Source organism: Macaca mulatta, chromosome X (assembly GCF_049350105.2).
Source record: "Macaca mulatta isolate MMU2019108-1 chromosome X, T2T-MMU8v2.0, whole genome shotgun sequence".
In the NCBI taxonomy this organism is placed as follows: Eukaryota; Metazoa; Chordata; class Mammalia; order Primates; family Cercopithecidae; genus Macaca; species Macaca mulatta.
In genome coordinates this window covers 158,951,692-158,966,969 of record NC_133426.1, presented here as the reverse complement: position 1 = coordinate 158,966,969, position 15,278 = coordinate 158,951,692, and the positions used below count along the sequence as shown (strand labels likewise).

General features: G+C 46.0%; 2 protein-coding genes across 3 annotated transcripts; one reads left to right on the top strand and one right to left on the bottom strand.

The window, feature by feature from the left end:
• Window positions 1-3,298: 3,298 nt before the first annotated feature.
• Window positions 3,299-4,592, top strand: LOC106992305 (chondrosarcoma-associated gene 2/3 protein). Of its 2 annotated transcripts, none has more exons than XM_077988794.1 (2): window positions 3,299-4,010; window positions 4,216-4,592. In XM_077988794.1, exons 1-2 carry the CDS (start codon window positions 3,748-3,750, stop codon window positions 4,283-4,285), a joined length of 333 nt encoding a protein of 110 aa, XP_077844920.1. In that variant the 5' UTR covers window positions 3,299-3,747; the 3' UTR covers window positions 4,286-4,592. The 2 variants fall into 2 exon arrangements, with proteins under 2 accessions (XP_077844920.1, XP_014983918.1); XM_015128432.3 differs by having other exon boundaries at window positions 3,299-4,061.
• A 5,832-nt stretch (window positions 4,593-10,424) lies between these two features.
• LOC711544 (melanoma-associated antigen 3) lies at window positions 10,425-12,211 on the bottom strand. The gene is made up of 2 exons (XM_028842061.2): window positions 12,085-12,211; window positions 10,425-12,005 (listed from the first exon to the last, which is right to left on the bottom strand). The coding sequence occupies exon 2, from the start codon at window positions 11,938-11,940 to the stop codon at window positions 10,996-10,998; it is 945 nt and encodes a 314-aa protein (XP_028697894.2). The 5' UTR covers window positions 11,941-12,005; window positions 12,085-12,211; the 3' UTR covers window positions 10,425-10,995.
• Window positions 12,212-15,278: the final 3,067 nt, after the last annotated feature.

The following is a 15,278-nucleotide window of genomic DNA, read 5'->3' as shown; positions in this document are numbered from 1 at the left end:
TTGTATGTAAGGAATTACAATGAAACAGTTTTTTCTAATGTTAAATCATATTTTATTTCCTTGGTCAGAGCCTGTTTATTTCTTTAATATGCTACTAATTTACATAGGATATTTATTGCTATGTGAGGGAGGTTACTTGATGTGTTCTTTTTCCATCAGGGGAGGGATGTGATCTTCATCTGGTTTTGAATCCAGGAGGGCTAGTCTGGGAGAATGAATTGAACAATTGTCAATCTTTTGTATGTTCTGGAAGAGTTGATGTAAGATGGTGGTTAGTTTTCCCTCATCATTTGGTAGAACTGGAATCCAAAACTGCCTAACCTGGAATGTTTGAGGGTGACTTGAGCTTTGAATATTGTACAGTTTCAGTTTATATAGCTTAATTAAAATTTTATATTTCTCTTTGGATCAGTTTGGTTACTGATTTATTTTATTTCTACAAAGTGGTCGGTTTCATTGAGGATTTCACTTTTAATGGCATATTTATGATAAAAATGTCTCATTAGGGAAAGCCTTCACACATACAGAATAACAGAAACCAATATAATGAACCCAGTATACTTGATACCCAGCATGAACAACTTTAACTACACAGCAAATCTGGTTCCAGTTAGACACTCACCTACCTGCATATCAGCTTCTGGAATAACATGGAGCAAATCTAAGGCATTATACCATTTTATCTCTAAATAACTTAATATGCATTTTAAAATAAAAGGACTTTTTATGAAACAAAAACCCAATAGTATTCATCTCTAAAAAGTTAAATAAATGATTATGAAATGTTCATCTATTTTACATACTTATCTGGATGACTTAAACTTTATAAAAAATATATTTCTTTGATGGAGTACACAAATATCATAACTTTTCCCCCAACTTGCTTCTCTCTGGTTGCTTCATACATCTATAATACAGGTAGGTTTCTGTGTGTGTGTAACATTTTACACTCTGTTACGTGATTCTCCAACCTCTTAAGTTACTTTTAAACTTTACATACATTAAGCTTCACTCTTTGTGCTGCAAAGATATATGGGTTTTGACAAATGCATACAGCCATTGTCTTAGTCCTTTTGGGCTCCCATAACAAAAATAGTGTCGACTGGGTGGCTTATAAACAACACAACATTATTCCTCACATTCTGCAGGTTGGGAAGTCCAAGATCAAGGTGCTGGCAGATTTCATGTCTGGTGGAGGCCTGCTCCCTAATTCATAGACAGCAGCCTTTTCCCTATGTCCTCACGTGCAAGAAAGGGTAAAGGATCTCTGTAGGGTCCATTTTATAAAAACACTAATCCCATTCATGAGGACTCTGCTCTCATGCTCTAGTCATTCTCCAAATATCCCACCTTCCACCTACTACCGTCACCTTGGTATTTCAGCACATGAATTTTGTGGCAACAAAAATATTCAGACCAAAGCAAGCATGCAACCACCTTTACAGTATGATGGATACTAGTTTGACTGCCCTGATAAATCCCCTGTGCTTGTCAGATAAACCCCGTGGCTACCACTGACAGCTTTTTCATCTTTATAATTTTGCGTTTTCCAGAATGTCATATAAATAGAATCTTATACTATGTAGCCTTTTTAGACTGGCTTCTTTCACGTAGCATAATGAACTGAAGAGTCATGGATAACTTTGTGTGGCTTGTAACTTATTCCTTTTCATTGAGGAGTGGTAGTATCAATGTCTGGTTGTATCATAGATATATATATATGATCTTGAAAATTCAAAGGAAAAGGTATGTGGAATATTCAAGTGCATCAGCTTTCAGAACGAGGTGTGCAACAGATTACTACAGCAAAATCAAAATCGTCACCTCAGGAAAACAATATACATATATATTTATATATACATATATAGTATATTTAAATATACATATATAGTATATATTGTTCATATGTTAAATATATTGCATATATGTATATTTAAATATATTTATATGTGTATATTTAAATTTAAAATTTATATATGTATATTTAAATATGTAAATTTATATGTATATATTTAAATGTATGTATATTTAAATAAATATTTAGATATTTATATTTATATATACATATATATGTATATATCGATTCACCAAATGACATACATTTTGGATGCTTCTATTTTTGGCGATTATGAAATAAGCTACTGTACACATTCACATACAATTTTGTATGGAGACATGTTTTCAAATCAATTGGCTAAGTTGATTGAGTACGGCTGCTGAATCTTATGCTAAGCCTATGTTCAGTTTTTTAAGAAAATGCCAAATTGTCTTCCAAAGTGGCTGTACCATGTTGCATCTCCACCCGCAATGAATGAGAGTTTCTGTTGCTCCACATCTTCACTGGCAATTAGTCTTGGTTTTGTTTTCTTTGTTTTGCTTTTTATGGATTTTGGACATTCTAATAGGTGTGTAGTGGTATCTCATTTTAGTACACAATTATCTGATGACAAAGGACTCTCGGTACTTTTAGTATGCTTATTTGCCATGTGTGTATCTTCTTTGGTGTAGCGTGTGTTCAGATCTTTGACTGTTTTCATTGTTTTCTATCGTTGAGCTTTAAGAATTCGTGTATATTGTAGAGACAAGTTCTTTACCACATATGTGTACCACAGATGTTTTCTGCTAGTCTGTGGCTTCTGTTTTCATTCTCTTAACACTGTCTTTTGAAGACCATAAGATTTTTATTTTAATAAAATCAACTTGGCAAATTTTTCTTTCACTGATCATGCTTTTGGTGTTGAATTTAAAAACTCATCACCAAACTCAAAGTTATGTGGATATTCTCTTATGTTTTCTTATAGAGGTTGTATAGTTTTTGGATTTTTCATTAGGTCTATGATGTATCTTGAGCAAATTTTCGTGGAATATGTAAGGATATGTCCAGGTTATTATAATTTGTGTATAGATGTCTAATTGTTCAGGCATCTTTTATTGGAAAACCTGTACGTTCACCATTATTGCCTTTGTTGTGAATCACCTGACTGTATGTGTGCAGGTCTGTTTCTAAGCTTTATTCTGTTTTATTAATCTACGTGTCTATTCTTTGCTAATGCTATGTCCTCCACCAAATTCATGTTTTGAAGCCTTCAGCCCCAGGGTGTCTGTATTTGGAGATGACACTTCTAAGGAAGAAACTGATATTAAAAAAGGTCATAAGGGTGGGGCCTTGATCCCATAGAGTTGGTGTGGTTATAAGAAGGGAGAAGAGACAGAAGAAAGTACTTTTGTGCCTGCATGACTTCTCTCTCTCTCTCTCTCTCTCTCTCTCTCTCTCTCTGCACATGCACAGAGGAAAGGCCAAGAACGGACATACTGATAAAGGGCCATCTACAAGCCAGGAATAATGCCATCACCAGAAGCCAACCCTGCCAGTCTATGATCTGGGACTTCCAAACTTCAAAAGTGTGAAAAAAAAAAAATTTCTATTGTTTCAGCTACTCAGTCTATGGCATTATGTTATGGCAGCCTGAGCTAAGACATAACCTCAGGTAACACAATATTTTTTTTTGTTTTGTCCTAGAAAAAAAAAATGTAATCTTGGCATTTAAAGTCTGTGGTTCACTTTGAGTTATATTTTTGTATGGTGCAAGATATATGCAATGGCTAGAATTATGTGTCAACCTGTCTAGGCTATAGTGCTCAGCTGTGTGGTCAATCAGCAGTCTACATGTTGCTGTGAAGGTATTTTGTAGATGTGATCAACATTTACAATCAGTTGACTTTAAGTAAAGCAGTATAACTTCCATAATGTGGATGGGCCTCATCCAATTAGTTGAAGGTGTTAAGAGAAAATATCAAGCTTTCCGGGAAAAGGAATTCTACCACAAGACTAACATAAAAATGCTGTGTGAGTTTCTAGCCTGCTGGCCTGCCTTCGCTGTCCTGGAGGAGGCATGGGGAGACCAGGTGGACTGGAGTAGATTGTTGAGAGATGCTGGTGTGGTGAAGATGTCCAGGAAACCACGAGCCTCCAGCCCATTGTCCAAAAACCACCCGCCAACACCAAAGAGGCGAGGAAGGGGAAAGCATCCTCTCAACCCCGGCCCAGAAGCCCTATCAAAGTGAACGGCCCACCCAAGCTCTGACTCCTGTGCTCCCCTGGCAAAACGCCCACCCCAGTCTGTATCATTTCTCTATGAAGCCTCTGTTCTCCCCCCTCCTCCATCCTCTTCCCCAAACCAGTGCCCTTCTTTGATCTCCCTGTTGTCCTTCCAGGTTCCCAAGACAACGCGGAAGGGAAAAGGGACCCGCCAAGGAAGTTCCAGGAACAAAAGTCTCTCCCTGAAAGACCACCATTTCAAAAAACCCTGAGGAATGGAGTGGGCCAACACTATCCAGCCACTCTGACCAGCCAAATGAGGAACTCAATCAAAATGAGCCACAGCAGGACCACAAGGACATGGAGACTTCCACCGTCTCCAGCAACTCCTTGGGCAACCAGTAATTCCTGGGCAAGGCCAGAGACCTCAAGTCTATCTGTAAAGTCTCCAGAGGTCTAACCCCAAATAAGTAGCCAACAGGGTGTAGAGTACATTTTACACCCCACAGGGTATGCCCCATGGTGATGGAAATAAAATGAACATGTTGTAAAATGATGTGTGTGTCTGTGTGTCTCAAATGGTGGGGGTAGGGAGTAAGGGGGAAGAGGTGGGAATGTGGGAAGGAAGGGAGGGGGGATCCTCTACAATTTCTTTCAATTCAACTTGCTCTTCTTTCTTTAGTTTCCTAGGGTGATAGTTTTGGTTATTGATTTTAGATTTTATTTTCTAATATAAACATTTAAAATATGCTATATATTTCCCTCAAAGAAACACTCTAGCTGAATCCCACTTTTTGTATGTATATTTTTATTTTCATTCAACTTAATGCATTTGTAGAATTCTCCTGAGACTCCCTTTTTGACCCATAGGTTATTTGGGAGCATATTTTAAAATTTCCAATGTTTGGGCATTTTTCAGATATCTTGGTGTTTGGTTTTGAGTTTAATTATATTATGGTCTAAGAAGAGGCTTTCTATTATTTCTATTCTTTTCAATTTGTAAGCTTTGTTTGATGGCCCAGAGTACCATCTATCTTGGGAAATATTTCATGCACACTTGAGAGGATTGTTTATTCTGCCAATCTTGAATGCAGTGCTTTTCTTACTCTTTTATTTGGTCAGAGTAGTTAATGGTGCTTTTCAGGTCATCTGTATACTTCCTGGTTTTCTGCTTCCTTTTTCTCCTAAATACTGAGAAACAAATCAAACAGTTTTGACAAATATTTAGTCCCATGAAACCACAACCACAGTGAAGGTGCAAAATATATTCATCATCCCCAAAAGTTTCTTCCTGTCTTCTTGCTGTCAAGCCACCCCTTCAGTAGAAGTGATCCAAGGTGAGCAGAAGTGAGCATCCACCAACCATGAGCATTTTCCCTATTAACAAAGGCAGGTAGGCACAGAGAGCAGCAGTTGCTTTCACACACAGGCAGCATCCAGGAGGAAAACCAGATCGACAGTGTCAGAAGGAGAGCTTTCTGGCCGGGACACAGGCTATCGCTCCCTTTCTTGCACACTGCCAGTCCCCAAGTCTGGCTCTGCCTTCCTGGCCTCCCTGGCTCAGGTGGGCGATTCACACCACCTCTGCATCTCCCCCACACTCCCTACAGACTGAATTAAGGGACTTGCCACTTTCTTTTGTTTTGTTGACTTGGTGTTTCCTCAGCATATATTCAATAAAAGTTTCTGTAGGAATTAATAAGTGCATGGAATGAATGAAATTACCAGGCATGGGAATTCTTTTATTCAAATTATGGAGTCTGCCTATCCCGGGCCTCCTGCCTGCATGAAGAAACCCACAGTTCCTTCACCTGTGCTCCTTTGGGTTCAGAAATTCCGTGGCAACTACCACAGAGCGGGTCACTGCAGATGCCTTCTCCCTAGGCCCAAACACTGTCATGGAGGTGAGGATGCTCCCAACAGGATGGTGCATGATGCTTCCTCTATTGGACCCCCCACATCCCCATCAGTTCCACAAGGAAGGGTGCCAACTCCACTGCCTTGCCATCCAACCCGCTTACGTACACAGCATGGGCCAGCCCACTACAGTAGACACTGTCTGGTGGCAACATAGACCAGTGATCAGAGCCCCAGGACACCTGTTTCCTCGTGTGCCAAGAGATCAGAAGTCTCACGAGTCCATCGGAGACATAGTCACCACCTGCATCTTTTTCATTGCATGTCCACAGTCAGTCCTTCATCTGCAGAGTTGGAGCTGACTAGTCCCAGGGCACTCTTCCTCCAACTTCCTCTCCATGCAGCCATGCTGCCACCTTACACTCCTCATAAATATTCCTGGCCTGTCTTGGCTGTTGCTCAGTCCAGGCTCTATGGAGGGTCCACAGGGGATAAAACAGCAGCCCGCAGCAGGCATGAAGACAACTCCCTGCCCTGGGACACTGGCAAAAGTGCACACAACCACTGGAGTGGTCGAGAGGGAACTCACCCAGAATGATGCAGGGAGCCAGCCATACTCTTCGTGAGAGAGGGGAGGGGATTCTGAGGGAGGGTTGGGTGTTCAGCACACCGCTGGTGCATTCAGTCAACAGGCCTGTCCATTCAGATCACACGGACCCCTCCAGCTGGTGATTATGATACTAGAATTTTCGAAGCCTATTCCTGTTCATTGTCCTGCCCTCCATCTTCCCTTACCCCTTCTGTCCCTCAGGTTCCTGCCCCCACCGGACTGAACTCTGGATTCAGAGCTCTGAATGACAGCCTGCCTGGGACTCTGTGGACTTCGTTTCATATATGGTCTCTCTCATGGACTCTGGCCTTTGCTCTCCCCTTGTATTCGTTCATTTTCATACTGCTGTAAAGAAATACCTGAGACTGGGTAATTTATAATAAAAAAAAAAGAACTTTAATGGACTGACAGTTCTACATGGCTGGGGAGGCCTCACAATCATGGCAGAAGGCAAAGGAGCAAAGATATGTCTCACATGGCAGCAGGCAAGAGAGCATGTGCAGGGGAATTGCCCTTTGTGAAAACATCAGATTTCCTAAGACTTATTCACTATGGCGGGAACAGCATGGGGGAAACTTACCCCTGTGATTCATTTACCTCCCACCTTGTCCCTCCCATGACACCTGGAGATTATGGGAGCTACAATTCAAGATGAGATTTGGGTGGGGACACAACCAAACCATAACACCGCTGGATCCTCCCTATTACCCTCATGGGCCGAGGGTGTCCTGTCTGCTCTCTTTCCCTGGCTCCTGTTCATTCTGATCAAATCCTTCTCAAAGGATTTGAGAAATGTCGTGTCTCCATTTCAGAATTTTAAATCATGCCTAGAGAAATGTTACTCAGCACGTCACTGTATAAATCCAGCTTCATATGGCTAAGGGATTAAGTTAGTGTGTACTTAACCGAATTAGAGAAAGGAAAGACACAATTTAAAATAACAGCGAGGCAATATTTCTTCACCAAATTTTATTCATAATTTTCACCAACAATTAGAAGATTGATAACACAAAATCTTTCTGTGAGTGTAGGATATTCACGTCTATTCATTTGTGAGAAAATTCATTGGTACAGTATTTTTGGAATACATTTTGACAGTATTTCTAAAGAGTTAAACTATTCACACCATTTCTACATTAACCCAATGCCCATGTTAATATATCTTTCTTATTGGAAAGTATGCATATGTGTCCAAAAACGTATGCTTATTTCAGTTCTATTAATCATAGCAACAAACGGGAAAGAATGTATATGTGTTTATCAGGAAAAGAAAAGTTTAGTTAACTATGGCACCCACCCACTTTAGAATTCTAGGGGATATTTACAAAAGTGATGTCAGTGGTAGGTACAGTTGGGGGAAGACGTTGCATTCATCTTATTACGTGGGAAAGGCATGTGACATGTCAATATGTACATCACTACTTGTGGGTGTTAGAAACACTATTTATAATTTTCATAAAACATCCATGTCCAAAAAATCCTTGACTGAGCTTTAAAATGCTGTGCATGGAGCTCATCCTCCACACTCTTCTTCATCAAATCACCACCAACTCACCCTTCTCCCTCCCTCTCAACTAACGGAACAACATCACTAACCTCAGAAGTCAGGTCAACAGAGACTGTCTCCATCAGTTCACAGTCCCTCACTTCCTAAAACTCTTACATGTCTTTCCACCTCACCATCTCCCTCACGCCCCCCAGAGACTGAGTTAAGGGCACTGCTGCTTTCTTGTGTTTTGTTGACTTGGTGTTTCCTCAGCATATATTCAATGAAAGTTTTCTGTAGGAATGCGTAAGTGCATGGGATGAATGAAGTTATCAGGCATGGGAATACTTTGATTCAAATTATGGAGTCTGCCCGTCCTGGGCCTCCTGCCTACATGACAAAACCCACAGTTCCTTCACCTGTGCTCATTTGAGTTCACAAATCCCGTGGAAACTACCACGGAGAGGGTCACTGCAGACGTCTTCTCCCCTGGACCAAACACTGTCATGGAAGTGAGGATGCTGCCAACAGGATGCTTCCTGTATTGGACGCCACACATCCCCATCAGCTTAACAAGGAAAGCTGCCACCTCCACTGCCTTCCCATACAACTTGCTCGCGTACACACCTTGGTCCAGCCCTCTACCCCAGACTGTATCTGCTGGCAACATAGGCCAGCGATCACTGCCCTAGGACACCTGTCCCCTCCTGTGCCAAGAATTCAGAAGCCACAGATGGCTATCTGAGACACGGTCACCACCTGGATCATTTTCAAGGCACGTCCACAGCCAATCCTTCATCTGCAGAGTCTGAGCTGACTAGTCCCAGGGCACTCTTCCTCCCATTTCTCCTCCATGCAGCCCCACTGTCCCTTTCAACTGCTCATCAGCATTCCTGACCTGTCTTGGCATTTGGTCATCAGTCAGCAACCCACTCACATAGCCCAGACTCTGTGGAGGGTCCCCAGGGGATAAAACACCAGCCCCGAGCAGGCATGAAGACAGCTCCCACATCTGGGACGCTGGTGAAGGTGCAAAGGACCACTGGAGTGTTCAAGAGAGGCAGCTGGCCCAGAATGATGCAGAGAGTCAGCCAAGCTCTTCCTGAGAGAGGGAAGGGGATTCTGAGGGCAGGAAGGTTGACCAGCACAGCCCTGGTGCATTCAGCCAACAGGCCCGCCCACTCAGATCACAGGGCCCCCTCCAGCTGGTGACGATGGTGCTGGGATTTCCCAAGCCTATTCCTATTCATTGTCCTGTCCTCCCTCCTCCTTCCCCCTTCTCTCCCTCAGGCCCGACTCCACCGTCCTGAACTCTGGATTTAGAGCTCGGAGTGCCAGCCTGCCTGGGGTTCTGTGGACTTGGTTTCTCATGTGGTCTCTCTCATGGACGCCAGCAACGGCTCTCCCCTGGATCCTCCCGGGATCCTCCCTCACGGGCTGAGGGTCTCCTGTCTGCTCTCATTACCTGGCTCCTCTTCAGTCTGACCAAATCCTTCTCAAAGCAGAGAAGAAATGTCCTGTCCACATTTCAGAATTTTAAATCGATTGTGATTTTTATGAGAATTTGAATTGGTACAGCATTTTTGTAATACAATTTTAGAAATATTTTAGATGTTAAACTATGTTCACCCTTTCACTTTAACCCAATGTACGTGTTAATATATCCTTCTTCTCAAAACTTCTAGAATCTGAGTCAAAGACCAACTCCTTCCCTCTCTCCCAGCTGCCTTCCACCCAATCCACTATTTTCATGTATTTTGTTACCATCCAAAATCTAGCCCGTGCTTACAGTTAGTCAATTCGCACTTGAGATTAGCTAGTCAGAATGCCTTTTTAGTGGAGTCAGCTCTGGTTCTCCCTGCCTGGCAGAAAAGCACCTGGCCAGTGGCTTCTGGGCCACCCTTCCCGGGAAATTCAGCCTTATTGCTCAGGAAACCCATGCAGATGATGGGTGTCCATCACCTAGATCTTGGGTTGTGTTCAATAGCAGTGGGACAAAAGCACAGGACACCTTCCATTCCTGCCCCAGGTGGAGACTCCTCTCTCTTCATCCCTGATCCGAAATAAACCACTCAGAGTTGCTTTCCATTCCAGGCTTTTCTCTCACTCTCTGAGAATCTGGCCCTGGACCCACCCAGCTTCATTAGAGTCAGCTCCTTCAGAAGGAACTGCAGTTTATCAAAGCCAAAGATGCCCCAGCTCAGGGCATTTACACTCCACCACTCTCACCTGGAGCCCCACACCCTCACCCCTCTCTTACATTTCCCCTACATCTTACAGGACTTCTTGCCACCTTAATTATATGACTGCAGCTCCTAGATTCTACAACCCTATGGGTAGACGTGAGTGTGGCTTACCTTACCATCCCCACTATTAACCCAGGGCCTTCCACAGAGCAGATGCTGAGTGAATGGAAAAGAAATGACCCAGTGAACAGGACAAATTATTTATTCAGATTTAATTTCTCTTGCATTCTCAAAGAAGCCAAGGAAATCCATGTATGCATATTTGTTTGATTTTACAGAATAGACTGAGGTATAAGGCAAGAATTAACTATCTTTTAATGTCTTGAGTTCTTTATCTCTTGTATGTTATTGCTAATTCGCTCACAATTTTAAGCAAATACTTTTTCCACTGCTGCTGTTATGTCACAATTCACAAAATGGAATGGATTTCCCAATCTGAATAAAAAACAAGACTCTTACTCCTAAACTATATAAACAGCACTATGTGTGACTACTGTCATTCACAAACGTGGATGCTGAAGTTCATTCAACCATCCGTTAAAAGGAACATTTGAACAATTCCAACAGGAAACAACGATAAATCTCCAAGTCATCCAATAGAACAGAAGCCCACTACTGAGAATGCTGACTGCTCTCTTCAAAGAGTGAAGAATGGGCCTCATGTCACACAAGGCAGTGGAAACTAACGGATGGGGCCCTGGAAGGCGCACTGGCCCAGACCCCTCCCACTGGCCCTGGCTGCAACGTGTGCTCGGACTCACTCTTCCCCCTCTCTCAAAGCCCATTCATGGAGGGGTGGGTAGGAAAAGTGAGGTCCTCCACTGATCTTTAGCATATGGTACAGGACTTTCACATAGCTGGTTTCAAGGAGGGCCCTTGGACCCCACAGGAACTCGTAGCATGCAGGATCACCGCCAGGCACCTGCCGGTACTCCAGGTAGTTTTCCTGCACGAAATCTTGGGTGAGCAGCTTCCTGGGATCCGCGAAGATACTGTGCTCCCTCCCCTCAAACACCTCCAACACACTCAGCTCCTCCCAGATTTTCTCCTCAGGGGCGCAGTCGCCTTCTTTTGCGATTATGGCCAGGACGATTATCAGGAGGCCTGTCTTGGGCATCATCTGATTGTCGCCCAGGAGGCCATCGTAGGAGAGGCCCAGGCAGGTGACAAAGATGTACAAGTGGCCGACTGGGTCCACTTCCATCAGTTCGATGCCAAAGACCAGCTGCAAGGAATCAGATGCTTTGCTGAAGATCACAGGAAAGAAGTACTGGCAATTTCTCATGACACTCTCCAGCATTTCCGCCTTTGTGACTGGCTCCCTGGCTCGATACTTGAGGAGCAGAAAATGAACCAACTCAGCCACCTTCCTACTGAGTGCTGCCTGGAAGCCGGACTCCAGGTCAGGAAAGGTGCTTGGCCCCTCCTCTTCTTGGCTGCTGGAGTCCTCATCAGATTGGCTCCAGAGTGTGTAGTTGTTGGTAGTGGGGAGGGTGGAGGCTCCCTGAGGACTCTGGGGAGGACCCGGTGACTCAGCAGCAAGCACCTCCCCCCGGGTGACTTCCACTACAGTAGAAGAGGAGGAGGCAGTCTCCTGCTCCTCAGTAGCAGGAGCCTGTGCACCCACCAAGCCCAGGGCCTCTCCTCGGGCCTCAAGGCCTTCTTCAGGCTTGTAGTGTTGACTCCTCTGCTCAAGAGGCATGCTGACTCTGGTCAGGGCAGCAGGCGGGAATGTGGGCAGGAGCTGGGCAATGGAAACCCACAGGCCTGGGGAGAGAGGAAATGTGTGAGAGCCCTGAGCCAAGAACTGAACTAACCTTGGAAGCTCCAACAAAGGCTTACTTACAGATCTTCTCCTTCCGTGCTCCTCCAGGGGCCTCTGGTCCTCGTCAGCCTGTCCCCTCAGAACCTGAAGGAGGAAGTCAGAGAGCACCTCAGGTTACAGCTGGCCAGCACATGCTGAGGCTGCAGGACTCAAAGTATTGAGGGTGAGGCCAGACGTTCTGGAGTCCCACGTGTTCTGGGGCTGGTGTGGCCCTTGGTGTGAATTCAAGTCAAACCTTCACTGTTGGCTCTATCTCAGCTCCCTCTACTCTGTGACCTGAGGATACTGCCTCAGACATGTCCTCACTGCTTTCTTCCTGGAGCTCCCGATTTCTGGGAGAAGAATCCACGGGCCCTCAATGTGCAGACAGTAAACCCAGCCATGGATTCCCAGAACTGTCAGGAGGGTTGACGAGACTCTGTGAGGTCCCCACTCTACTGGGGTGAAAGGTACCCTCTGTGCTCACTCAGGGCCCCCACCTTTCTCCTTATAGGGCCTGATCCCTCCCTTTTGCTGGCCTGAGAATCCCTCATGTCAAGAACTCACATCCCTGATATGGTAGAGATAAACATGAGGGGACCCACATCTGGTCATACATTCCCAGATCCTCCCAGGAAGGACAACGAGAGATGTCCAAATTTATTGAAGTCCATGTGCCCTGGGTGAGGAGACTGCTTGGTCCTCACCTCCACTCGTGGCAGGGTCTGAGAGCCTCCCTCTACTTACCTGAGTGCAGTCCCCTCAGACCAAGGCCTCCCCTTCCCTGACATCAATGATCCTAGGATAACGGAGGGACCTCGGCTGACAGCCCTGCCCGGGTTCTCTGAGGTAACAGCAGGGGCAGGGTAGATTTTTTGGGGCCCACAGTCCACATTCTGTCCCAGGCCCAGGGGTACCCTCAGTCCTCCCTCAGGCTCCCCACCTGGATGCTTGGCAGAGCCTAGTACCACTGCATCTGTCAACCAGATGGGGGCCCCATGGAGGTACACCTTGGGTCCTGCAGATCCTGGGATTCCTCCCTCTGCTGACCTGAAGTCCCACTCTTCAGGCCACAGCCCTCAACCCTCTGTCACTCTGAAGGCGCAATGAGCATGGGGCACATTCGGTCACTGTGCCCAGCATCCCCTAGTCCAAGGTTTCCACTGATCTGGACTCCAAGGTCCCCTCAGTCCTCCCTCTTCTTCCTCCCCTTGACTCCTCACAGGGCTGGGCCCCAACCCCCTGCTGAAGTGGCTCTGCATGCCTAGGATTCCCGTGGCCTAATGAAAAGGTGCCTCAGTTTGAGACAGTGGTACAGAGGGCCTCTTGTCCTGGCATGCTGGGTCCCCTCAGGACTCCACTGTCTTTCAGGAGGGCCTGGGCCCTTTTGCTGCTTCCCAAAGGTCATACTGACAATACCGAACCCCTTCCCTCCCTTAGCCGTAGATGTGAACCTCAGGATTCACGTGCCTGGCCGCCATTCCCGGAGCTTCTGTGAGTTGATACCAGGCGCAAAGCCTGGATTCTGCCAGGATGGGGGTGGAGGTGGGGATGGAAATTGGAAGTGGGGAATAGGGGTGGGGTTGGTGTTGGGGGATGGGAATGGCGGTGGGGGTGGTGGTTAGGTTGCTCTCAGTCGCCTCTTGGGGTCCTGACCTTGATTCCTGGAACAGCCTGGGTCCTGACCTCTTCTAACCAGCCCTGCCCTGGCCACATTAAGCTCTGTCCCCAGAGTTCTCTGTGGTTAAAGCAGTGGGGGTTGGCGGGGTGAGGTGGTGGCGACCCCGCCTTCAGGACGTCTTCCCTTGCGAGTGTTCCAGGCCTGGCAGCAGAGGCAGCGCTGGATTATTTGGGGCCCTCTATCTGGGGTAAGGCGTGCCCCAGTCCTCCCTCAGCGTCTCACCTTGCCTCCTCACCAAGCCTGGGCGTGCTTCCCTCCGCCGACATCAGGCCGTTGCTCAGGGCGAGAATCTCGCGGCTGTCTAACCGCCAATGCGCAGTCACTGATGTCACATCCGGGCAACAGTACTTCCCTGGGTTCACAGCAGGGGTGGAACTGGATTCGGCCTGGATGGGGATCTGGATGGGGATGGGGGTGAGCACGAAGATGGTGATGGGGGAAGGGGTAGAGATTGGGATGGGGATCCTGAGGCTGTATGTCATAGTGGGATCAGGGGAGTTGGGGGTGGGAGGAGGCTTCGGCCATCCCTCAGGGGCCTGAAGTTGATGCCTGGCTGAGTCAGGACCGCCATCATCTGCCAATGGTTTCTGCTCCACTCAGACCAAGTCTCTGAGTCTCCCCGAAGTGGCATTGGGGGAAGGGCTGTGTTCGGGGTGACATCATTGCCTGTGTTTACCAGGGCTGACAAGAGGGGCTGAGCTGGATTCTGTGGTCCCTCTATGTGTGTGTGGGGGGGGGCGGGGGAGGACCCTCAGTCCTCACTCAGTAGGGTCCTCTTCCTCACCCCTGGCTGTTGGATGAAGTGATGGGCAGGAGATGCTCTGTTTCTGTCACCTCTGAGCATTTGCACAGCTGCACCCCTTGTAAAGAATGGCTGCGGGTCCCAGGTCAGGTGCTCCCTGCAGGGCGGCAGCCCCCGCGGTTGTAGTGACCTCTGGGAGAAGACGCACACCTTCCCACGGGGGCTCCTCCCCAGCCAGAGCTACACTTGGCAAACTTTTGGTACCAAATGATTTATTCTCTGAATCAAAGAAATAGGGTTTACATATCTTACAAGTATATATGTAGGTAGCAATATATATATATACACATATATATATTTATTTATTTCTATGAACTAACACCTACCCTTAGTATGCATAATTCACTCTGATATCCTATTCTATTTCAGTCTTTGTGTTCTGTTGAAATAATTTTTTTTAAAACGTAATTCCTCTCCCACAGTGTTGGTTTCAGGTTGTTGTTAGCAGAACTCTGGAGCCATACTGCCTTAACCAACCCAATTTTCCTGGTGTCCTGCTGTTTCCCGGGGCTCTTGGCATCGTGCTTTCAGGGCTGCCTCAGACTGTGCAATGAAGTGAAGTGGAAATTTAAAAACTTATTCCACCCATTCTGTCATCTGCCGTCTAGGCAGGCTACAAACTTCCCCAACATCCCTACTGCTAACCCCCTCCAACCGACACTGCAAGTGTCAAACACAAGTACCAGCTCAACACAGTCTTCAGTCTCACCGTGGGCTTTCTCTGTTTTGTTACGTAGATTTTGTTGCTGATAC